Source organism: Monodelphis domestica, chromosome 6 (assembly GCF_027887165.1).
Source record: "Monodelphis domestica isolate mMonDom1 chromosome 6, mMonDom1.pri, whole genome shotgun sequence".
NCBI classification, from domain to species: Eukaryota; Metazoa; Chordata; class Mammalia; order Didelphimorphia; family Didelphidae; genus Monodelphis; species Monodelphis domestica.
Genome location: NC_077232.1, coordinates 81,946,871 through 81,972,819, shown reverse-complemented (window position 1 = coordinate 81,972,819; position 25,949 = coordinate 81,946,871). Strand labels below are relative to the sequence as shown.

General features: G+C 36.7%; 1 protein-coding gene across 2 annotated transcripts in view; it reads right to left on the bottom strand.

The window, feature by feature from the left end:
- HTT (huntingtin) overlaps positions 1 to 25,949 on the bottom strand; it is a 195,767-nt gene that overhangs the window by 45,482 nt on the left and 124,336 nt on the right. For both annotated transcript variants that reach the window (XM_001364825.5, XM_056802364.1), the window contains 10 exons: positions 24,177 to 24,315; positions 20,844 to 20,966; positions 19,790 to 20,003; positions 19,222 to 19,367; positions 16,940 to 17,117; positions 15,880 to 15,975; positions 11,893 to 12,080; positions 8,643 to 8,769; positions 6,100 to 6,200; positions 3,734 to 3,888 (listed from right to left, as the gene is read on the bottom strand). In XM_001364825.5, the coding sequence (XP_001364862.1) occupies positions 3,734 to 3,888; positions 6,100 to 6,200; positions 8,643 to 8,769; positions 11,893 to 12,080; positions 15,880 to 15,975; positions 16,940 to 17,117; positions 19,222 to 19,367; positions 19,790 to 20,003; positions 20,844 to 20,966; positions 24,177 to 24,315 (1,467 nt within the window). The remainder of the gene's footprint in view (positions 1 to 3,733; positions 3,889 to 6,099; positions 6,201 to 8,642; positions 8,770 to 11,892; positions 12,081 to 15,879; positions 15,976 to 16,939; positions 17,118 to 19,221; positions 19,368 to 19,789; positions 20,004 to 20,843; positions 20,967 to 24,176; positions 24,316 to 25,949) is intronic.

Below are 25,949 nucleotides of genomic sequence, written 5' to 3'. Positions count from 1 at the left end.
GAAAAAGGAAAGGGGTCTAAATGTGCTATTAGCAAATTAGAGGAGCATAGTCAAGCCTATGGATAAGGGAGGAATTTATTACCAAACACGAGATAGAAAGCATCATAGAATATAAAACAAATAATTTTTATTATATTAAAATTTAAAAGGTTTTACACAAACTAAACTAATAAAACTAAGATGAGAAGAAATCAGAAAACTGGGAGGGAAAGTTTTATAGCAAATATCTTTGATAAAAGCCTAATTTCTCAAATATATAAGAGAACTGCGTCAAATTTATAAGAATAAAAACCATTTCCCTACAAATAAATGATCAAAGAATATGAACAAGTAATTTTCAGATGACGAAGGCAAGACTATACATAAAATCACATGAAACATGCTCCAAATTGCTCTTGATTAGAGAAGGGCAAGTTAAAACAACTCTGTCTACCACCTTTCATCTATCAAATTGGCCAATATGACAGAAATGGAAAATAATAAATGCTGGAAGGGAGTGGGAAAATTGGGACGTTGATGTAGTACTGATTGATTGATGAGTTCTGAACTGATCCAACCATTCTGGAGAATGATCTGGAACTATGCCCAAAAAGGCTTTAAAACTGTGTATACCATTGGATCCAGCACTACCACTACTAGGTCTGGATCCCAAAGAGATTTTTAAAAAGTGAATAGCATCTGTTTGTGCAAAAATATTAATAGCAGCTCTTTTTTGTGGTGGCAAAGAACCGGAAACTGAGGGGATGTCCATCAATTGGGGAATGGCTGAACAAGTTATAGTGAATCAAATTCTCTTTGTCTTTTAATCAGCAAAATTTAAGTTAATCAATCAAAAACTTAAGTATCCCTACTTAGTACTTTACCAGTCACTAATTATGAGAGTTCACAAGTCACTTGCTAGAGTGGGTAAGAACTCCAGAGGCCACCCCACTCACCCACCCATTGCTAGGCAAATTGAAAGACTGCAATTGGTTCCTGTAAAGTGGGGAATGGACAGAAAGTGATGTGGAAAAAGCACTATAAAAAGTCCTGAACTTCCTGTCCAAGAGACTACTCCTTCAGACTTCTCCTTTGGACTTCCTTCTTTAGAGGACGGCACCTTGGGGCTTTTGGACTTTGAATTCTACTTGAAGCTTTGGGCCTTTCAACTGTAGTTTTTGGCTTCAGGACTTTGACTTTCAGCTTCAGAGCTTCTTGGAGTCAGGAACTTTCTTGTTGGGTTCACTGCTGCCTTGGTAAGCTTAGCTCGTGAGAGTTTTTCTGCACTGAGACTTTGCCTAGATCCTGCCCCACTTGCTAGTAAGTGACTAGGATTCTCACATGGAAATTGGAACTGTCAGGGAGTGAGCTTCATTTCAGGGGATTAGCATTTAGCATAGGTTAGGCAGTTTCCTTACCTCTTTCCCTTCCACATTTCCCTCTTTTTTTACTAATATTCTAATTAAACAAAATTGCTAAAAGCTGCTAATAGTTTTCCTGACTTAAGAGATAATAATTGATGACCATTTTTTCATAACTCTCTTATTTAGTCAAAATCCAAATTTAACCATTATAAGTGGAATACTATTATGTTATAAGAAACGATGAGAATGACTTAAGAAAAACCTGTAAAGACTTATGTGAACTGATGTAGAGTAAAATGAGCAGAACCAAGAAAACACTGTACCAATAACAGTAATTTATATTATGAGCATTTGTGAATGACTTAGCTATTCTTAGCAATAAAGTGATCCAGGAAAATCCACAAGGACTTAATAAAAATCATCTGACTTCAAAGAAATAACTGATGAAGTCTGAACACAGGCTAAGACATATTTCACTTTTTCTTCACTTTATTTTTTTTTATTCGAATTATCTTTAACAAAATAACTAATATGGATAGGCTTTTTATACTATTAGACATGTAAAATCTCTATCAGAATGCTTTCCAACTTGAGCTCAAACTTACAAAAAACAAAGACTAAAAAATTGTCATGGAATACTACTATGCTAAAAGAAGTGGGGAAGTTCAGAAAAAAACATGTCAAGATCTATATGAATTGATGCAAAGTAAAGTGAGACGAAACAAGAGACCATTGTGCATAGTAAAAGTAATACTATAATGACAATCAACTGTGAAAGGTTTGGCTACTCTAACCAATAAAATGATCCAAGACAATTCCAAAGGATTCATGATAAAAAAAATCTACCTACCCACCTGGAGGAAGAGAACTGATGAACTCTGAGTGGAAACTTAAGCAAATTTTTCGTTTTTTTTTTTTTGTTAGTGTGAGATGGATAATATGGAAATATGTTTTGCATGATATCATATGTGTAATTGATATCATTTTTGTTTACCTTCTCAGTAGGTTGTGGAGGGATGGGAGAGGGAGAGAAAGAGAATTTGGAACTCAAATTTTAAAAAGAAAGCTAAAAATAATAAATTATAATTTTTTTTAATCTTAAGGAAAAATGGAGCTATCCCTGCAAAAATATTTATAGCTGCATTATTTGTAAGAGCAAAGAACTGGGGGGAGGAGGGGACGGACGGACGACTTAATTTCTAAACAACTATATAATAATCATGGTACTATTAATTTTTTTTTAAACCCTTACCTTCCATCTTGGAGTCAATACTGTGTATTGGCTCCAAGGCAGAAGAGTAGTAAGGTCTAGGCAATGAGGGTTAAGTGACTTGCCCAGGGTCACATAGCTGGGAAGTGTCCGAGGCCAGAATTGAACCTAGGACCTCCCATCTCTAGGCTTGGCTTTCAATTCACTGAGCCACCCAGCTGCCCCCTAAGGTACTATTGTTTTTTAAAGATACATATAAAGCAAATAAGGAAGCACAAAAGACCTTTACTAGGTAATAAAAAATGAAATCAGCAAAACCAGTATGCATGCAGCAAAATAGCACAATACTGATAACTGTTTTTAAAGGAAAGAAGGAAAAAAAAAGGAAGAAGAAAAGTATGGCGATGGTTGAAAGACTAGGAAGGGGAAATGGAAAGAATTTTCTTTTTTTCTCCATTTGTTTATTAATTCAATTGGTTCTGCTTATTTATGTTCATGTCTTTTTTCCCTTATTAGACTATAAATTCCCTTAGCGATGTTTTTCTTTTTTTCACTATGTCTGGTGCTAGAAATACAAAGTACACACTGACTTTCAGGTAATGTTTTGTCCCATTCTTTGTACACTTATTTGCTTTTGTTGCTAACTGTTTATAACTTTAAAAAAAATTTAAAGCCACCCAGACATTTAGCATTATTAAATGTAAACAATACAAATTCACATTTATAAAGTTGTCATTTATAAATAACTTTCTCACAATAATCCTATAAAATAAGCATACAAATATCAACTGCATTCTAAAGATTGGGAAGCTGAGGTTCAGAGAAATTATGAAATTTGCCCCTGGTCATAGGACCATAGATAAGGGGTGCTACAGAGAACAATGTAGAGAGAGGAGGGAAGGAGAATCATAGTACAAATTCTAGCTCTGTTCTCTGTTACTCATCTGCCTCCCACCCTCCCCCAGTAAATCCTTTAAATAACTATTATTTGTGTCACCCCAGGTCCACCCTTTACACTGTCATATGAGGTGGCTGGACCAGGTATCTTGAAGGTCCCATTGCTGTTCTAGTTCCTAACCCTAGGAGACAATGAACCCAGCTCTCCTATAACTGACTCAAGCATTATTTTCACTCTTCTGTAGGGCCTCACCTCTCTACCTACTCCACAATCTTTAAGTACCTTGTATCCAGAGCTTTAAGAGCTTTGTTTCGGGGCTGTTGCTCCAAGCAGCTAACCGCTGGATTGCCTGCAACAGGAAGGGTCATTGCACTTAGCACCAATGATGTGATGGCTTGTACTGCAAGAACATTGATCTGGGTTCTCTCTGTATCTTCCTGGAAAAAGAAGGAGTCTATGTTATAAATGAACACAAAAGGGAAACTAACACCAGTCAATTATGCTTACCCTACAAAATTCCGGGATTTGACTTGATATGACTTGGAACACTGGCTGTCCAATACTATGGTCTCAGGACTACTATACAGGCTTGAGGCCCTACCAAAGAATTTGTTTGTTTGGGTGATGTCAGTCTATAGTTACCATATCAAAAACTAAAACATCTTAGTATTACTATGAAGCTTTTACCTTGTGGACCCTCTAAAAGGAGCTTAGAGACACCTAGTGGACCCTGGGCCATACTTGGAAGTATAATCACTTGTAATTGTAAAAGGATACAATTTCTCAAGATGGCATCAGTTTCATTTTGTCCATATAAGACCATGACATCCAAGTTAAGTATCCACTTGTATACAACTACCTACAACCCTATTTGGTAACTGTCTATATTCTTTAGAGCAAAGATCACTCAAGTATGACAAAACATAAAATGATCTTTATAGAAACTGTCCCCTCAGTTCTATCAATGGAATTTCTCTATTTCCGACTATTACTGAACATTGCTAAAATCAGGATGTCAGGATAGATTTCTGTATGCTTACACTCTGCAACATTATGTTTTCTATCTTTAAGCATGATTAAATCTCCCCATTTTAACACACTTCTGTTTTGCCTAAGTTTCTAAAACTCAGAATACTGTAATGTTATCCCTCTGCAAAAAACCTTTCAGTAATTCCTAACTGCCTACCAAATTTTCCTGACTGCTTAGACTGACATTTAGGGACCTTCACAGTAAGGCAACATCCCTCCCTTTTCTCATACTATTCTCTTGCAAATAATCAATACTGGAACTCACTGACTTCCTTTTTTAATCCTTCTCCTTCCTTCTTAGAATCAACACTATATGCTGGTTCCAAATGTACAATTAGAATCTTCTCCCTAGAACTCTCTTTCCCAGCTTCACATTTTCATTCTCACATTACGTGCTTACGCTTTCACACTTTCATGATAAAGGTGTTGAGGTAGCTCCTCCCTCGCTCTCTCTCTGTTCCAGGGAAGGTGGTTGTGAAGGTTGGGAGTAAAGATTACTCACGTGATGATATTTAAGCTTTGTACTTCTATTTTTTATTTCTTCTACTTCAAGTGATTATTAATAAATCTTATAAAGTATAATATTTGAAGTTATTGATATTAATTTAAATCTCACACAAGGCAGAAGAACAGTAAGGGCTGGCAATGGGGGATAAGTGACTTGCCCAGGGTCATATTGCTAGGAAGTGTCTCAGGCTATATTTGAACCCAGAACCTCCCATCTCTACACCTGGATCTTTATCTAGTGAGCTACCTCACTGCCCCATAGTGACTTTTTAATGTATAACTTGTTTTACAACTTCTATGCCTTTGATGAACCTGCTCTCCATTCCACCTCATCCCCCAATTAGAACTTAACTGAAATTCTATCCAATATTTAAAACTTACCCTTTAAAGATCCCACTCTAAGGCCATTTTTTCTATCAATCACCAGGTCAAAAAAGATCTTTTCTCTCTAAAATCTTAAGGCAGCGTCTCCTTTTCTCACATACTTCATTTGTTCTTGCTTGTAACATATATATAGTCTTTGTAGATGTTACATCCCCATACCTTATGCTCCATGAAGTGAGAAACTGTTTTATGTAAGTTTCTGTATGCCTTCCAAAAACACCAAACACAACATCCTGCACATGATAGCTGCTTAGAAGTGCTGAATTTCATTAACATAGACAGGAAGCTCAAAAATGGCTTAAGGAAAAATTGAACCATAGAAATATATTCTAAATCTTTTTCTAACAGTATCATAAGAACTTCTTACCCTCTTCTCACTTTTGACCAATACACAAAACTCAGAAAGATGTGAACTTTCAGAAACATATTAATGTCTTTATGATTTCCATATTTTAAAATGTTTCATTTCATTCACTAAATGGAGAACGAATAGGAATGGCGATTTTTCCCTCAATCAACACATTGAGAACATAAATGAAGAAATTATCTGGTTATTTTAGAAACTGGATAATAGCATCAGAAGTATAGTTTCCTATCTCCTACTACTCTGCTACTGATTATGAAAGCATTTATAGGCTGCAAGGATCTATTAAACTTCAACCTGAAGATAAGCTCCCAAACCAAAAATCAGACTGACACAGTGGTGTGCAGCCCCTCTATGAACTTACTTCCTGTTGGCTCTCTTCTTGATCCATCACAATGGGCTGAGTTACAAGGACACCAAGCAGGGTGGCCCAGGTCTCTTCAAACTGAGTGCGACTTGTCCATCCTAGGAATATTAAAAGCAAAATTTTATCCAACTTTTAACATCAAGCTCCACTCGCTGACCCTTACTGAAGGAATGCTCAGGTTTCATGTAACAGACAAGTAACAATACTATTTAATTGAAAGAGCACTGGACATGGGGTAGGGAGCCTCATGTTCTAAGGCTCAACTGTACCAGTTATTAGTCTTATGACCTCAGAAAAGTAATTTCCTCTCTCATGACCTGAGTCTCCTCATCAATAAAATAAGGGAGTTGAAAAAAAAGAATGCTGAGGATTCTTTCAGCTCTAAATCCTCGAGGTACATAGAGAATATTGACAATTGAAAGGTTAAAGGAACAAAGATAGTATCAACCATATCATGAACCATCAACAAGTATTTATTAAGAACTTATTATGTTGACCCGGAAGAACCTCCATGCACTGATGCAGAATGAAATGAGCAGCACCAGGAGAACATTGTACACAGAAACTGTAATGTTGTGGCACAATCAAATATAATAAATTTTGCTACTAGCAACAATACAATGATCCAGGACAATGTTGAGGGACTTAAGCGAAAGAATGCTATCCACTTCCAGAAAAAGAAGTGTGGGAGTATAAATGCAGAAGAAAAACAAATGACTTATCACATGGTTCTATGGGGATATGATTGGGGATTCTGGTTTTAAAAGATCACTCTATTACAAATATATGGATATGGATATGGAATAATATGGAAATAGGTTTTGAGGAAAAATGCATGTACAACCCAGTGGAATTGCTTGTCAGCTTTGGGACAGGGGAGGAAAGAGGGGAGAAAGAGAATGTGAATCGTGTAACCTTGGAAAAATATTCTAAATCAATAAATTTAATGGTATTAAATATCAATACATATAAATAAATAATATAAATTGATAAATTAAATTCAATAAAAATAATTAATTACTTTTTAAATGAACTTATTATGTGGAAGCAACTAGGTGGAACAGTGAGCACAGAGCCAGGCCTAGAGACAGGTGATCCTGGGTTCAGATTTGGCTTCAGACACTTCCTAGCTGTGTGACCCTGGACAAGTCACTTAACTCTCTTTGCCTAGTCCTTACCACTTTTCTGTCTTAGAACTAATATATAGTACTGATTCTAAGATGGAAGGTAAGGGTTAAAAATCAAAATGAATAAACAAAAACAAATTTAATAAGTCCAAAACAGAAATTTCCCCTAAATCAATCTTTCTTACAAACTTCCCAATTTATGATGACATAATATTTATGGTGGCTTTAACTTATTCAGGATATAATCATCCTTATAAAATTGTAGTTATACTTGACCCTTACCTCTCCCTCACTCCCACATTTAACCAGCTATGTCATGTCCATTCCATTTCCTCACAATCTTTTACATACTTCCTCTTCTCATTATTCATACCACAACCAGCCAAGTCCAGGCTTACATCCTCTCTCACATGAACTACTACAATAGCATCCTAAATGAAAGAATCCTTTCCCCAAATCTCTCCACTCTGTATTCTAAAGGGAACAAAGAAGTCCTGGGACAGTCATGAAAAACAAAACAATTAGGGGTTGTGATAGGTATGGCAGAGAGAGGAGGAGTGATGGGAAAGGTAGGAGGGTAGCTAGGAGAGAATAAGATGTCAAAAATATAGAGGAAAAAGTAGTCCACAGTGTCAAATGAGGGTAAAAAAAAGACCATCAGATCTGAGAAAAGATAATTTTGAAGAAAGAAGTTGAGCATGAAGTCAGAAGTCAAGTGTAAAGAGAGACAAAAGAAAGCAGAAGCAGTAAGTGTGGATGATAATTCTGGGAATAAGACTAAGAATGGAAGGACATATATGGGATTTATGGCCTAGGCTTAAGGCCTTGTGAGATTATTTTGAAGACACAGAAGACTTCAATTGGACAGAAACTATCTTCCCAATGAAATAAGTAGCTGGGGTATACATTGTAAGTGTGCAATGTGGGGAAGCATTGTTGAAGGCTCAAGTAGAGATTTTAAAAAAGGTTTAGATTATCTATGGAGGATGAGACAAGATAGTGATAGAAGAACAGCAACTTGCCCAATAGAAGCTGCTCCAGGGTGTCATACAGCATTCTGCACCCTTCTTATGTGTTTATCACCTCATCTTTTATTATACTTATTTGTGAACTGGTTAAATTCCTCTATTAGTTTCCATCTATAGGACAGAAGGAACTGTGTACTATTACATTTTCTGTCCTTCCTAGCACTTAAATTAGTACCCTGAACACAGCAGGAGCATGTGGTAATAAATACCTGCTAGATTGAACATTTCTAGACTTTGACGAATTTATAGAATTGATAGAAAATTATAATGTAAAAGACTATATTACAGTATCTGAATCAATGTGTAATGAGATATTTCTGCTCTGGTGCTTGAAAATCAAAATTATCCCAACATCTTAATCAAAATATATTACCAAGACACACACCCAAGGTATTAATACGATAAATGAACTCTTTAAAGATCTCTTTTTCTTGAAGAAATTCTACGGGGATCTCAGGAAGTGTTGTGCCAAACTCCCCTCCAGGTTTAGGTGACCATCCTAGTTTCCATACCTGTTGAAATACATGAGAGAAATAGAATTACCTTAATGAAGCTGTACTGGATTTACATAGAGAGAATGGGAGAACTCAGAAGTGCTGAGACTTCAGTAAAAATAAAAAATTCATTTGTGTGTTTGATAGGCAAATGGTATCAAGTTGTATCCGCACTACTCAATCTACAAGGCTCAGCTCTAGTTTTGAAACCTACTTGACATATCTGCTCTAAACTCATAAAGTATTTCTATCACTGTACCATAAAATTAAGAAATAACTTTAATACATGTTTATTAGGTATATACCATGTCACCACATGACTGGGCAAGTCAAAGGAGGCATAAAACTAAATGACATTTCTTGTGGTTGATATATACAGTCTAGTAAAGGATAAGATAAATATTCAATATGGACACCTATAATACCAAGTGAGGAGTACATGAAGATACTGTATATGTTAGCGTATATGAAGGTAAAATACAAACATAATAAGTTATTATATAAGAGATTTAAAATGGGGGAAATTGTATATAACTGGAAAAATTGGAGAAGACAAAAAGGAAGAGGTATTGCCTGAACTGGGCTATACAAATGAATCAATATTTACAGTTTTCAAATACCTCATTGAGGTGGGAGGGATTGTGGGGGACAGGAAAGGTAAAAAGTATTTATTAAGTACCAATATGTGCTGGGAGTGGTGCTAAAGTGTTTTACAAATACTATCTCATTTGATCTTCACAACAAACCCAAAAGAGAGATACTCTAATTGATCCCATACTTACAGTTGAGGAAATTGAGGCAAACAAAAGTGACTTGCCCAAGGTCAGACAGCTAGGAAGTATCTAAGGATAGGTTTGAACTTTAGTCATTACTTTTACCAAGGACAACCCCTCATTTCCACTGCCCAAAACATGGCCACTGACACTTTCATCCTCAGAAAATATCTGCTAACTATAGTCTGTTACCTCTTCTGTCCTTTGTAGCTAAACTCTTCATAAAGGCTGTCTGCAAAGGTGCCTCTACTTCCTCTCAGTTCATTCTCTTCTTAATCCCTTACAGTCTGGCCTCCAACCATATCAGTCTACCAAGCCTACTGTCTGCAAAGTTACCAATGATCTCTTAGTTGCCAAATCCAATGGTTGTTTCTCAATCCTCACTTTTCCTGGATTCTATGTAGTCTTTAACACTGTAAGTCACCCTTTCCTCCTTCCTTCTCTTCAGTTTTCAGGACACCACTCTGCTAGTTCTTTTCCTACCTAGCTAACAGTTCTTTCTCAATCTCCTTTGCTAGATTCTCATTCAGATCATGTCTTCTAACCAAAGGTGCTCTTCAGGACTCTGTCATGAACTCTCTTCCCTTCTCCTACCCTTCTTCATGTAGTGATCTCATTGACTCCTGTGGATTTAAATACCATCTCTATGCTGATGATTCTTAAATCTATATTTCTTGCCCCAAACTCTCTGAATTCTAATTTTGCATCTCTTCTTCCTTTAAGAGATCATCTTAAAATTCAATCTGTCCAAAACTAAGCTCATTTTCTTTCTCAAAAAACTGTCCCTACCTGCTCCAAGGAGAAATCATCCTCACAATCCCAGTATCTCACTTCCCATATCCAATCTGTTGTCAAGGCATATCAATATCACCTCTGCAACATCTCTCAGATGTGCCCCCCTTCTCTCCTCTGACCCTGCCATCACTCCACTGTGGGCCCTCACCCCTTCCCAGCCTCAAGCCTCTCCCCACTCCAATTCATTCTCTATTCAGCTAGGTGATTTTCCTGACATGTAAGACCAACTCTGTGACTCCTTAACAAAAACCACTCTAAATGCCAATGATGTCACTCTGCTACACTCTGCCAGTGCCTCCCTATCATCTCCAGAATCAAATACAATATCCTCTGTTTGGCAGTTAAAGTCTATCACAACAGAGCCCCTTCCTCCCTTTGCCAGGGTTCCCATATATGGTGAAGACTCAGGACACTTCTCTGTCTAACCAAGCTCCACAGCATCAGCATCTACTGCCTTCATGGCCACAGAAGTATAGAGGGTGCCTGTGTGGTGTGAAGGCTGCTGATCCCTTGTCAAGGCTGCCTTCCTCCTTTAGTGACCACCTACTGCCCAGCTCTCCCCTGTGGCCACATGAAGCCACACTTCGATACCACCATCTCAGCAAGTAGGTTAAACCAAGCTGAGTAGAACCAACAGGCCTCAAACCAGATGGTGAAATAGGGGCACATCTACCCAAGGCATCCAAAGACAACTTCCAGCAGAAGACAAGGATGAAAACAATATGGTCCAACAGCCATGAAGGTCTAAAGCAGATGCTGTGGAGTATTTAGAGCCTGGTTAGACAACAAAGACGTCTCAGCTGTCCATTGCATCCCAAGCCATCACCAATTGTCTTGATTATGTCTTACCAAAGGGTTTCTATGACTCTGGAAGAAAGAATTAGACGGATGTCTCACTTAAATCCAATTCACAAACAAGTCAAGATATCACTCTGTGATGTCACTGCTCCTCTTTGAAAATGAAGGACAAACAATAATACCTTAACTATGACACATATTCTTCTATCCAGAATTGTTGGCCTCTTGGATTTTCGGAAAAAACCCTCTATCTCTTGACTTTGAGAATTTTTTATGTCTCCTAAAACGCTCTACTTCCTCAATTCCACCCAAATTCCTTGGCTTTTTAAAAATCCCAACAAAAACTCTAGGAAGCCTTTCCCAAGCCCTCTTAATTCTAGTCTTTCCAACTCTTAAGTTATTTCCTATTTTTCCTAGAAATAGTATGACTTGTATATATATTTGTCTGCATGCTGTTGCCCCTGTTAGATTGTGAACTCCCTGAAAGCAGACTTTCTTTTGCCTCTTTTTGTATTGTCAGCAATCAGCACCATGCCAATATCCAGTAGGTACTTAATAATGTATATTATATATATATCTATATGCATATATATATAATAAAAAACAAAAAATTGATATTGACTGACTGATAACATTACTTTTCACATTCTAAGAAGTTCAGTCTGCTGATGATAATTGGGTTCCTGTACATTCTTCCTACAAGTTCCTCATATACCCCAAAGCTTCAAAACACATGAAAGTACAGTCTTATGGAAATAGACAACAATATACTCACCAAGGGAGGCACTCTGGTATAGCTGTTAACTAATGGCAGTCTGGCAAGGCTGATGATGATGTTTTTGAGTACAGGAGTAAGGAAAGCTGGAATTCCATTGTTCCTCTTGTGACCCAAAGACAAAACAGTCTGTAACGCTGCCACCATTTCTGCGATCATTTCACAAGCAGCTGTAATATACCTGGGAACTTAAGGAAAGAAACAAATCCAGTTGTAGAAAATAGTTTTATCCTCAGATAAATACATTTCTAGAGATGAAGAAAGATGCCATACAAGTTCACAGAGATAGCCTTCTTAGATTTAATTTCAAGTCCCACACTAGGAAACAAGCAAAGAACTAGTGACAGTACAATAAAATAACATTTGGTAATAAATATTAAGGGCAGCAAAATTTTGCATTTGCAAAGAACTAAAAGGAATGGTTAAAGTTATGATACATTACTATAATGAATATTATTAGGCTGTAAGAAACAAATAATGTGGATACTTAAGGAAACCTAGATAAACTAATTAAAAGCAAAATGATCAAAATCAGGAAAATGATGTGTACAATAATAATATAAATAGAATGCTATAAATTGGTTATCACCAAGCCTGGCCTCAAAGAAGAAACAAAGAATCTTCTTTCCTCGATTCTTTGCAGAAGTGGGAGATTATGGGTAAGAAATAGTACATATACAGGACAGTGGATAACTTTTATTTCTCAATTAATATATGATCAAACAATGTGAACAGACAGTTTCCAAAGGAACAATTAAACCTATCAATAAACATGTAAAAATATACTCTAAATCACTAATATTCCAAGAAATGCAAATTAATAAAACTCTGAGATTTCACCTAACATCAGTTAAAGTGGTAAAATTGACAAAAAGGAAAATGATAAATTGTGAAAGAACCATAAGAAAGCAAGTACTTTAATGTCCTGTTGGTGGAAATGTAAGCTTATCCAGTAATTCTATAAATTAGTTTGGAATTATACCCAAAATTGTGTAGTCAAGGCTGATGTCAAAGTTATGAACCTGTGTGACTGGGACAAAGTTGTGACTTTCAATTTTTTAAAAAACTTTTATGTACTGTCTTAGAATCAATACTGAGTATTGGTTTCAAGGCAGAAGAATGGTAAGGGCTAGGCAATGGGGGTCATGACTTTCTCAGGGTCACACAGGTAGAAAGTATCACAGGTAGGAAGAATCTCGGGTTAGATTTGAACCCAGGACCTCTCATCTTTAGGCCTGGCTCTCAATCCACTGAGCCACCTACCTTCCCCTCTGACCTCAATTTTAATAGGAAAGTTGAGAAGAGAGACAGTTTAGAGGGAAAGCTAGTCACTTCTGTTTTGGACATGCTGAATTTGAGATGCATACATGACTATTCAGTTTAAGATACCTATAAAACATTGGTTATGTTAACGTTTGTCTTGCTGACAAAGTAAATTAATTGATATCTAAGCTCAAGGTGTGCAGAATTTTTTTTTCTAAAAGAAGTAAAGGAAATCAAGAAACTGTTTTCAAGTTAGCAAGTAGAATAAAGTGTTCTTCCTTTAAAAATGAGAGGGTTTCTAGGTAAAAACAAGTAAGACAAAATAAAAAGGTAAAAGAAAATCTTCACATGAAGAAGCTAGAAAAATCTAACACAGAACCCATTGAATCCTTGGAATTAAGTAATAAATATGAGGCTCCTTCCACAGTTGGGGAGGAGAAGAGAATGAAACAGCTTTTTACACTCCATGGAAGATCTCCAGGAGTAGAAATAAAGGAAACACTCATTGTAGAATAATACTGAGTACTAGAAAATGAGGAAATAAAATGAGGAGTTTGGGAAACAAATGCCAAGCCTGACTCAGAGACATGATATAGTAGCTGTGGGAAATTTCAATTATCCAGGCTTCAAATGGATGCACAGAGAGCCTATCACCCAACAAACTCAAGTTTTTGAAAAGATGGGCCATAACCACTGCCAGGGGAGAGCCTGAAACATGAAGAGAAAAAAAGCAGGCAGAGCTGCCTGAATCTTCTGCTGGTTCAATGCAGAGGAGAACAGGTTTTCAATGAGAGTGAATCAAACAATTAACAGTGAGCTGCAAGAGAAGTAGAGAGTAGTAAGATGAGCCCCCACTATATCTGGAGAGCTCAATTTATTTAGGGGATGAGGGTGGGGTGCTACATATTCATGACCTGAAACACCTGGAATATGGAATCACTGAGTTTGTCATTGTCTTGGAAAGAGCCCAGGAAAGGGGAAACTGTTAGATAATAAATGTTATTTAGATTTTCAGAAAGGGAAGACAATAGTAGGGCCACACTCTAGACTCCTATGTTTTACTTTTATTCCTCACACAATTTTAAAGTCAATTTCTAAAAATGGTTGTTGTTTGTTTGTTTCTGAAGAAAAACCAAGTTAACATAGCAAACAGAGAACCAGATGGCCTGTGGTCAAGTCAGCCCCTATACTTCTCAGTGGCCCAGGCCTCTGCCTCTGCTTGTGCCTGTGCCTCTTCCTATCTCTTTTAAAAAGCCCTTACCTTCTGGGGGCAGTCAGGTGACTAAATGGATATAGCCAGGCCTGGAAATAGGAGATACTGGGTTCAAATCTGGTCTCAGCCACTTCCTAGCTATGTGACCCTGGGCAAGTAACTTAACCCCCAATTGCTTAGCCCTTACTTCCACTCTGCCTACTACAACACTCTCTGTGTTGATTCTAAAACAGAAGGTGAAAGGTAAAAGAAGAAAGGATATACTAGAGAGGTGAAGATGCTGCTACATAATGACCTCTTCAGAATATATGTAGAGGACTGGGTTCAGCGGAGGACACTATAGTTAAAGAGATGATGATAATTGGGGGGGGGGCGAGGGGGGGAGACATGCAGAGGAAGACAAACAGGATGATGCAGGGTTTTGAGATTATGACATCTGAGCATTGGCCAAGAAAAACCATGGAGGCTTTACTTGTAGAAGATATGGTGTTGGGGGATGTTTGGGGTTCTTCTCAAAGGCTAACACTTGGAAAATGAATTGGAATTGTTCTGCTTACACCCAGAAAGCAGAACTAGGTGCAGTGGAGAGAAGGTACAGTGGCAAATATAGGCTTGCTATATTATAGCTGAAAACTTCCTAACGGATCTGAGTTCTCCAAAAGCAGAACTTATGGCTTTAGGAGGTATCCTTTGCTCAGTGTCTTTAAGCAGAGGGTGGATAATCAACGTTAGGTATATTGTGGAAGGGAACTCTTCTCAAAAATAGATTGGATTAGTAATAGAGCAGAACTTTCTGGTCTATTAAAACTAATATTCTGGGAGTCTATGGTGAGTTGGGTAGTGGTGCTTATTCCTCCCTGGAAAGTACAAAGGCAGCAGTGATTTCTTACCCTCAAATTAAGAAGAAGATATCTGCCATGGTCCTGGAGCAGGTATCCAAGACAAACAGGCTTTAGTTAACACAGAAATGGTACTTTTCCCACTGTGACCAATCAAAAATAAGGCTTCAGAAAAGAAAGGCAAATTTAAAAGAGGGAGCACATGCTTAATCAATACAACAATCCACCATAACATAATGAGATTAAATGCTATTAATGATTATAGAGATTTAATGGATTTACAATGCAGATTGAAGCATTTTCTCTCTTTTTCTTGTCCTTTTTTCCCCTCAGAACATGGCTAATGTGGAAATATGTTTTGCATGACATCATATGTATAAGGGATATTATCTTTATTGCCTTCTCAATCGGTATGGGAGGGGACAGAAGAAGGAAAAGAGGTAAAAGTTTCCCCCTTACTAAAGGTTTTCAAGTAAAGATAGGTTTGTAATTGAACAATTTATTCTAGTATAATTTGGCTGAGATAACTTCTGGTGCCTAGTCTAATCGAGGATCTATGATCCCTCCTTCCAGCAGGCTTCACACCAATAGCAATCCAAAATAGGATCTTTTTTCTTATCTGGAAAAAAATTTTCAAACAAGGCAAAAAAGTTGTGTCATTTAAAAACTCACCTTGCATATTTGAATCAATTTCATCTTCACTGATTCCTCTTGGGGTATTCTTCCTTCTTTCTGGACTAAGAAGTTGATCCCCAGGTTGAATTGCAACTAAAATTACATACAGATCAAAAAAAGTTTCAAAATATCACTTAAAAATTGTATATAAATTATCATACTTTCTTGGCCATAAAGAATTTAAGGTAATGGTTTTATCTTATCAATATAATAGCATAAACAACTTTCTATCCTTGTTCTTAGATAAAAGAATCACTTGACCAAGCAACAAATTAATTACTCAGCAAGCAGTACTAAATACCAATTATATGCCAGCACTGAGCTTTGAACTAACCAGATATAGGTGAATTCTTGGAAACTCTTCATATTCACAAGGAATCAGAATTTTAAATTCTGATGGTTAATTCATTCTACTCTGATCCTCTGTAACCTTCAAATCAGGAGGTTTTTAAAAATCAGTGACTATTTAACAGTTCATTAGAATCAACACACAATTTCTTGGATCTGGAACTCTTGTCTTTGAATAATAAAACTTGAATTTTTATTTGTAAATTATTTATTACAAATACTCAGATTAAAAACATTCATACCATTAGCCTTCCAAATAACATTATACAATGTTCAACTTTTAAAAAGTAAAGTTTTCAAACATCTTCTAAGTTCCACTAAATAATATTCAATTTTTTAATTTAGGCAAATGACCCTCAGCAGGTCTCTTTTACCTTTTCCTTGAAAAACAAAAGCCATTTTTATTTCATAACATCTAAGTACTAAAATGTGGTATAGAGATATTTGTCACAAATGAAGCCAGAGGAAAAGGCTTCTTTTTAAATGCTATCTGATTAATCTAATGTTCCTCTAAGACTAGGAACAATGGAACACCAAACACCAAAGCAGGTCCAGGGATCAAAAAAAAAAATCAACATAAAGCTTAAAAGTAATTCTGGGAAATATATAACCTCTGACCTAAATGCTAAAATACTAAACAATATCAGATCTCTTCTGAGAGAATTAAGGGGGGGGGGGGGAGGAATCCAATGACATATATTTTACTCACTTGCTTCTAGAATAAATCGAACACAATGAATTAGGGAGCACACATGGGTGACATATTCTATTGATGACAACATATTCCAAAGAGCAGGCAGCTGCAAAGTTAGACAGCAGCAATCCAGGACAGCCTGTAGATCCATACTTAATGGCATCTGCTCATGTATTAAGTGCCATGAGAGGGCCTAAAATAGGAAAATGTCAATTCAAAATTCAATTAAATTCTATCCTTTGTAAAGCTTATTTTAATAGGACATATTATATGAATTGTTAATATGAACTATAGATTCAATGATCATTTTTAATGAAAGTGCTGTGTACAAAGGGCACTATTAAAGGCAATGGAAAGGATAAAAAGATGAGATTGCTCCCAACTTCATGCATTGTACCAGTTCAATAAAGGGATAAGCCACAAAGACATGACTAAGACACAAATAGAAAAGTAGAAACCACATTACTAATGATAGTAGACACACTCAAATTAAGTACTATGTGAAGTTCATGAAGGAAGAAAAAGCATTGCCAACAGAGAGAAAATAAAGGATGTTTAAAAATTTCCATCTTTGCCTTTTATTGAAACCCAAATGTTACTCTGAGGATAGGAAGATCAAAAATAAATGCCTGCCATGTCTTGTTTGTTCTCTTTCTCTGTCAGTTAAATGCAGCAGAAGTGACCATGGTGAACTACCCAGATGATAATCACCTTTATACTCTAATTCAGTGATGACAAATCTTTTAGAGATGGAGTGCCAGAACCCACCTCCATGCCATTCCCTAGACCAAGGGCTGTTCCTATCCCCACACCCCACACCCTCCAAGAGCAAGTGCTGGGCCCCAGGCCACCTTTACGCCAGACAGGAGAGGAAGGAAGTACTCCCATTGGGCTGCTAGGCAGAGGGGCAAGTGATGTGGAGGCACATGTGGAGAGGAAGACAGGAGTGGCCCAAGCATTCCATTCCCCACCAGCTCTGCCACCTGTGAGTCTCCACCGGACTGCTAGGCAGAGGATGTGAAAATATTTCCTAAGGCATGATGAAGAGGGGGGAGTGGAACAGTTCCCCTTGAGTCCCTCTACCTTTCCCGTAATGAACTTATGGTGGTGGGGGCGGGGGGTGGAATAATATGGAAGGTGAGGGTGGCCTCATGTCTACAGAGAGGGCTCTACGTGCCATCTTTGGCACCCATGCCACAAGTTCACCATCACTGTTCTAATAATTTATCCAAAGAGTTTTTTCCTTAGGAAACTTTTAAAAAAATTATATACTTAATAACCACCATCACCACCACCAGCAAAAACATGTTAACCAATGCATAAAAAAATTACATGCAAAACCAAAAGCTGCATAGTTTATCATTTGTTTTAAAATATGTAAATTATATGTGTGTGTGCTAATATAAGCATCCTCTGCTATTGAGTTTCCTTTGGATTTGTTTCACTTGGATGCCTTTTCTCTTGGTTTTGTGGTTGTTTTTTAAAAAATATGATCAAAATGTTATTCTTATTCTCTTTTCATGTTTCTCTTCTTTTCTTTATATTCTTAATATTTGTCATTTCTAATAACATAATACATTCACTACATTAAAATGTAATTATTTATTTAGCCATTTCTCCCAATTATTGCATTTGTGTTATTTCCAGTTATTTTGTTTTTACATTAATATTTTCATACATACACAACTTTTTACTCTTTCAAAAATACCTTTACACTTAATCCTACCAGTGGGATTCCTAGGTCAATAAGCATGAATAGTTTTGTAACTTTTTTTTTAAAAACCCTTACTTTCCATCTTAGAATCAATACTGGGTATGGTTTCTAAGGCAGAAGAGTGGTAAAGGTTAGGCAATGTGGGTTAAGTGACTTGCCCAGGGTTACACAGCTGGGAAGTGTCTGAGGCCAGATTTGAACCAAGGGCCTCCCATCTCTGGGCCTGACTCTCAATCCACTGAGCAACTCAGCTGCTCCCAGTTTTATAACTCTTAATGTGTATTTCCATTTTCTTTTTCTAAAAAAAAAACTCATACCTGCTATGGCAATGCAATATTAGGCAGGTTTCTCCATGTTCCTATTGGTATTTAATTTGATCAGTTTAACAAATTTAATCCATCTGGTTCTCAGATAACATGCATTATCAAGGCCACATTTAACCAGATTGGTTCTTGGACAACATACAGAATTTGTTGTCACCCAGCCAATCTACCATACCCAGCTCCTATTTCTCACTAAATGACACCTTTGAGTAGAAAAAGTAAATCAGTTCCTCAATTCTCTCACTACTCCTATCTCTTACCTCAAGTGCCGCCACAACAAATTTCAGAATGTCACTCTCTTTTTCAGGAGGAAGTTGAAGATGGCTTGGTAACTTAGAAAGCAGTACTAAGTACTGAGCAAGGGCACAGGCCAGTGTAGTAACTGACTGATAAATCACAGCATTTCCTGGAAAAGAATTTTTTTAATTTGTAGGGAAACCTAGGAGGTTTATAATAATGCAATTATAGTATTAACAAGTTTCAAAAAAAAACTGCACAAAATATTTTAGTTAAAGTACTTAGAACACTTAATAGTTCAAATGCATTAAGTATTCACCAGCTTTTGTGCCAGTATTTTATAATATGTTTTAGAGAAACATTTGATGTCATCTAATTTGATCCTCCCACCAGTGCAGAGAATGTTATTTTACAGATGAGAAAACTTGAACTCAGAAGGGAAAATCAATTGACCAAAGGATTAAGAAACAACCCTGAAGCAGGGCACTTGGACTCCAAGCTGGATGGCTGATCCCCACACCCCTTGAGACATTAGAGGAGGCACTATCCGATAAGAACAAACTAAACAAGTGTAGCTTTTCTTCTTATTACCAAAGAGATCGCTTAGCTGATTCCAATAGGCTGAAGTTTCAATGGGTAGAAGGGGCTGGAAAACTTGATGGCTGGATGGAAGCTGCTGTACAAGACTAGCCACACGGTCCAGGGTCACTGACCGGGCTGTCTCAAAGAGGCTGCTACTCTGACCACTGGAGATTTCACGGACACCAAGACTTAAGCAAGGAGCTAAGAGGCATAAATTGAACTCCTAAAATCAAAAATGTCAAAGGTAAATAATGAGAGGTTACATATTCCCACAATTCCCACAAAGGCCAATAAAAAGGATGACAGAAAAAAACAAAACAAAACCCTGTGGGTATATCTTGGCATCAAATGATCAGAATGTTGATTTTAGAGGATTATCTGTGTCACGAATATAAATGAGTAATAAATTACTATTCCACTCCCATATTTCACACCTGAGGTTGTTGGCTTCTTCATCAATTTCATTATATTAAATCACTTACCTAGATTATAAAGAAAGATGAAAGAGGTGGGCCTCAGAGGCCATCTAGCCAATGTTCTAAAGAGTAAGAAACTAAGACCTCCAGAGGCTAAGGGACTTGTCTATTGTCATAACTCTAGTGTCAGAGATGGTATTTAACTCAGGTCATGGACTTAAAAAGAGTCAGTTCTCTTCTCCAAAGGATCCTTTTTGTTTTCTTTGTACAGCTAGGTAAGATTAAATCAACAATTTCCAAGTCTCAAAAAGTTCTCATTAATTTATGCTTTCTTATTTATGCATTAAGTAAACCAAAATGTGAAATAGCCATTAAATATAGTCAAATCAAATAATTCAACACAACTTTTGGAATACTCTGATTAATAAAATTCCTTATATGTACTGAAGATACAATAAATCTTACTATAGGGAATCCTCTTTCACAGAACAGCTATATTTGTACATATTTCAAGAATAGTATATTACCAAGTGAACAGTGTATTTCAAGCATGACATACTATCTATTCATTAAATGGAATTAAATGTAAATGGAACCAAATGATGGAACCAATGACTCCTTCTTCTTACTACATAAAAACTACCTACCTTACTCAGCATGAAGGGGGTCAGTTCACCAGGAGGAATCCTATTAACTAGCTCTGCACCTTCCAGCAGTGCCGAGTCTGACTTAGTGCAACACTGAAATTTGACTAGAGACAAATACCAGTCCTAAAAAGAAAAATAATTAACTCTTTAATCATCTGTGTGAAAGTTTAAAAGGCACAGTCCTTTCTTTTCTTTTTTCTTTTTTTAAATTTTGAGTTCCAAAATCTCTGCCTCTCTTCTACCTCCCTGATAGAGTAAGCAATCTGATAAGTACATTATATGTGAAATCATGTAAAACATTTACCCATATTAGTCATTTTGTGTAAGAAATCTCAAACAAAAAAAATTTAGAAAATGAAGCAGTAGCATGTTTTTGGTCTGCATTCAGATACCACTGGTTCTCTGGACGTATATATATATTTTTTTTATCATGAGTCTTTGGGATTATCTTAGTCACTGTATTGATGAAAATAACAAGGTCATTCACACCAATATACAATATTGCTGTTACTCAGTGAGGAGAGAAAGGAGGAAGGGAAAGAACTGGGGACTCAAAATTCAATAACAACAATAATAATAGAGATAATGATTAATGAATGATAAAATTTGTTTCTACATATAATTGGAAAAAAGTAAAATTTTTTAAAAATATTTTAAGCCATTAAAAAAATACTGAAATTACTGTGTACGATGGTCTTCCCATTCTGCTCACTTCACATTGCATCAATTCATTTGAGTCTTTCTAGGTTTTTCTGAAATCATCCTGTTTGTCATTTCTTATGCTATAGTACCACAACTTGTTCAATCATTCCCCCGCTAATGGCCATACCCTCAATTTCTAATTTTTTGCTACCACAAAAAGAGCTGCTATGAATATTTTTAAACAAACAGGTCATCTCTCCATTTTTTGGAACTCTTCTGGATACAGACCTAATTGCTGGATTAATGGGTATTCACAATTTTAAGTCCCTTCAGCATAGATCCAAATTGCTCTGGAATTATGACACAATTCTTTCTTTTAAAACATTCAATTTCATCTAGGCACAAGAAAAACTTTCCCTTTGGCCAAGCATAGGTTACTCTTATTTCAATTAATTCCTTAGGGAATTCCCTAAGGAATTAATTTATTTTAAAATTTAACAAAAAAGTACTACATTTTATATCCACTAAGTGCCAACTACCAGGGTAAGTGGCCAATAAATTCGAATCTAAGGCACTACATGCCAGGCAAATCAGACTATCATCACTACAACCCTGACTACCATTTCCCCTCAGAAGCTAAGGGGAAAAGCCCTGAACTCTCAAACCATAAGACTAGGAAACAGAAATGCTTTCAGCCCAGTGGCCTCAAGCAGCATCCTGGGAAACAATCCCTGGCAATTGCTCCTACAGAGACTACAACCACATCTACCAATGACCCAGAAATCAAAGTTCTTATCACCAAAATCTTTGGCCTTGTCAAATGGTTCAACATTAGAAACCAATTAATTTTATTGGTAAAAGTGACATTATAGAAGAGGCATTGCCATCTGCATTGCCACTACACCTCAAGTATCATGGGACCTTTCCATCTGATTTGTTGCTGAAACCTTCCATTAATTCTATTCTCCACTAGAATGTCATGATCTCCTTGAGAGCAGAAATTGCCTTACTTTTCTATTTGGACCAAGAAATGTGCTTTACCTAAAGGAAATGATTAATAAATGCTTGAATTATTCATTTATTCCACAAAACTGTTATGAAACAGTACTTCAAGAAGTAACTTCTCTCCCATTGAGTCTGAAAGTGTAATGTTAAGGTATTAAATCCCCTTTCACAAAAGGTCTTCAAAATAATAATGAAGATAACAATAAAAATAATTAACATTTATATATGACACTTTGAAATTTGCAAAGTATTTTACAAGACCAAGAAAGGTTAAGTGACTTCCCCAGGATCACATAGTTTAAAAATGTCTGAAACAAGACTCAAACTAAGGTCTTTCTAACTTTAAGATCAAATTCAAAAAAGTATCATTTTACCCAGTCTTTTAAAGTTTACCATTAATGTCAACTTCTCTGTAAAGTCTTCCTGACTTCAATTTTATTTTGTAGCTTCCCACTCCATTTATGCATTACTGAATATTATTATCTGAATAAATGTATTATGACCTTTATAGATCATAAGATCCACAAGGACAAACCTGTGCTTTAGCTATTTGTGCATGGTAATAAACACATCATACACACAGCATACACTTAAATGTTTACTGAATTCTTTAATTTTGTACCCAAGTCATTTTGCCAGGCCTCGGGGGCTTTAAATATCACTTTCTTTGCAAGAGAACTTGATTGATGGTTGTGGGATACTCCTATAGGGTTCTTCTTTACTAACAAAAAGCTCTCCCCTCATGAGTTACCAGCTCTCTTCTTTAAAACTGGGAGACTTACAAATCAGCTCAACTAAAATCAGAATAAGAGATATCCATCTAGAAGTGCAGTTTATAGTGGCACTAAATTCCCTGTTTCTCAAAAAGGAAAAAAGAACAAATCTGAATTCTTTTAACCATGTCTCTATCCACAGAATACCTTTCCCGATGAGTTTCTATTTGGAAGATAAAGATAGAAACATGGGTCAGGTCTTCAGTGAGAGTTCTATTGTCATCATATAAAATAACTTACAAAAGGCCTGACTACATCAAGTAAGCTGAGAAGGGTGAGGATGAATGTTGGAAAGTAATTTCACATGCTGATGAAGGTGAAAAGGTAAAAGAATACAATGCACAAAAAGACCAAAGAAGAGACATGAGCACTGGGAGTGGTGAAAACATTTATAAAATTAGACCGTTCTCTTAACATTAAATAAACTCACTAAGGTAAAGTCATTCAGACTACCATTGTCTCCATTCAACCCTCTTCATTCATATATTCATATCTCGACTCCCAAGTTCACCTCATTTCCTAACAAATGAATTACCATCCAATATTTCCTTTTACATGAGGAAAAGCTCCTTTCCTCCCAGGTGCTTCTATCCTAACCCACAGGGCTAAAAACAGGAGAAGAAGGCAGAAGAGTGGCTACCCTTCCTTCCTCCTACTAATAGCAAGGCCAATGTCCCCGCTTCTACCTAAATATGTGAGAGACAAGACCTTTAATGTACTAGTCAATCTTTAAGCTTGCTTTTCTCTAGGACACCATTCCACTATTGTAACTGAAATAAGCCTAAGACAGCACACTCCAAAAAAAGCCCAAGAAGATTTTTAGCCCTGCTATATCTATCTGCATCTGCATCCATGGATATTACAAGGTAGATTGTTTTATAAGACAGTGTCAATAAAAGCTCTGTTCACTTACTTGGTCTGGATTTATCATCTCTAGTGACAAGTGATTTTCCCCATCCAGGGGGTGTGAAGTGACTACAGGAGAAGGGCTAGCTGTCTCTGGTGCTACAGTATGACGAAACCTGTCCAGCAGGGAATAGAGTCTTTGGTGTCTGAAATACAAGTGAAATAAAAACACAGGAACTTGGAGTATAGGTGATCCTAAAGGTGTCTGGTTTAACCTTACCAATAACAATAACAATCTATGTAAGATTAAAAATTTGAACACAGAAATAAAGAATTCTGAAAATTATTAACAGATTGCAATTACATGAAATGGTAAAAAGCATGGACAAAATGAGAATAAGCATGTAATACTCTAAACATGGATGGTACTTAAGGTATAGTCAGAATGAGAACAGTCAGATTAAAAAACAATAAATTTACACAAAGTGATGCTGCTTTTGATTCCAAATCATGGTGATATTTTACTCCCATTTGAAAAAACAATTTTCTAAAAATATATTCTCAGTGGATATTTGCAAAGGGCAATGCAAAATGTTCTAAGAACTTTGGAGTTAGGGGGCCTAACATCTGTCAATATTTGGCTATCTGACCTTGGAGGAGTCACTTCACCTCAAAGGACCTCAGTTTCCTCTTCTGAATTACGGGGATAAAAAGAGTTGTGCTACTTAGTTCAGAGGATGACTATGGAGCATTGACATTAGTCAGAGATTAATTAAAACTAATTTAATTAATTAATTAAAGTCCTAGTTCAATGTTTTCTAGAAACATGGAAGTTACACTGGGTTCCTTAAGATTATGCCACAATACTACATGCTATGTCAGGTACTAAATCACCAGAAAAATCTGGCAACAAACTATCAATCTGTTACTTAATACTGAGCCTTCCTAATTTCAGAGATTGGACAACAGATGATGCACTTTTCTACCCAATAGCTCAGTAAGGCCATTTAGAAAGAGATGTCGAGGTTTAGACTACACCAGTGGCAGGAGCCCTGAAACTCATGAATTGTAGATGCTGTGTATTACACCATATGCACTACTAAACAGATGCATACACACACAAGTAGAACATAGCTTGTCACAAGTTTAGAAAGCTAGAATTCCTATTTAAATACCCAACCCAACCGAACACAGTCTGAAGTTTCTGCCATTGCATGGTCATGTCCTGAATGGTTCATTTCCATAGTAGTAAGAGGCAGCCTAATACCCAGTTTTGCCCTGGGCCTTGAAGCATGAGAACTACAAGTTCAAAAATCACCACAAAAATCTATTTTGGCATAAAGAGGCAAAAACTCAGCAGCCACCAGTTGTCCTCAACTGCTCATCAAAGTTCTGGTACAAAATCAACACAGGACTTAAAGAGTCAGACAAGTTGAACTGAACACAGAAGAGATGCAAGCTCTTAGAAGCTCAGCTTCCACACCTGGAAATGCAGATAATAATACACATAATACTTAAATCATTGAATTCTTGGGGGAAATTCAATGACAATAAGTCTGTCTTGTTCCCTGGTTCGCATTCTAGCCATTACCCTCATTGCCCTACAGGAGAATCATGGTCTCCTCCTCTGGGACGTCAGGCTCTGACAGATGAGAGTCTGTTTCTCTTCCCCTCTCCTTTGTCTCTCTCTCCCCACCTCCCTCCTTCCTCTCTTCTTCAGCTCCTATCTCTCCCAAGTCCATTTTACATGTTCTGCTCACAAAACACTTCATGTCCGAGCTCCCAGCTTTCTCACTGGCTTTTCCACATGTCTAGAACTTTCCTTCCTCATCTCAATCTC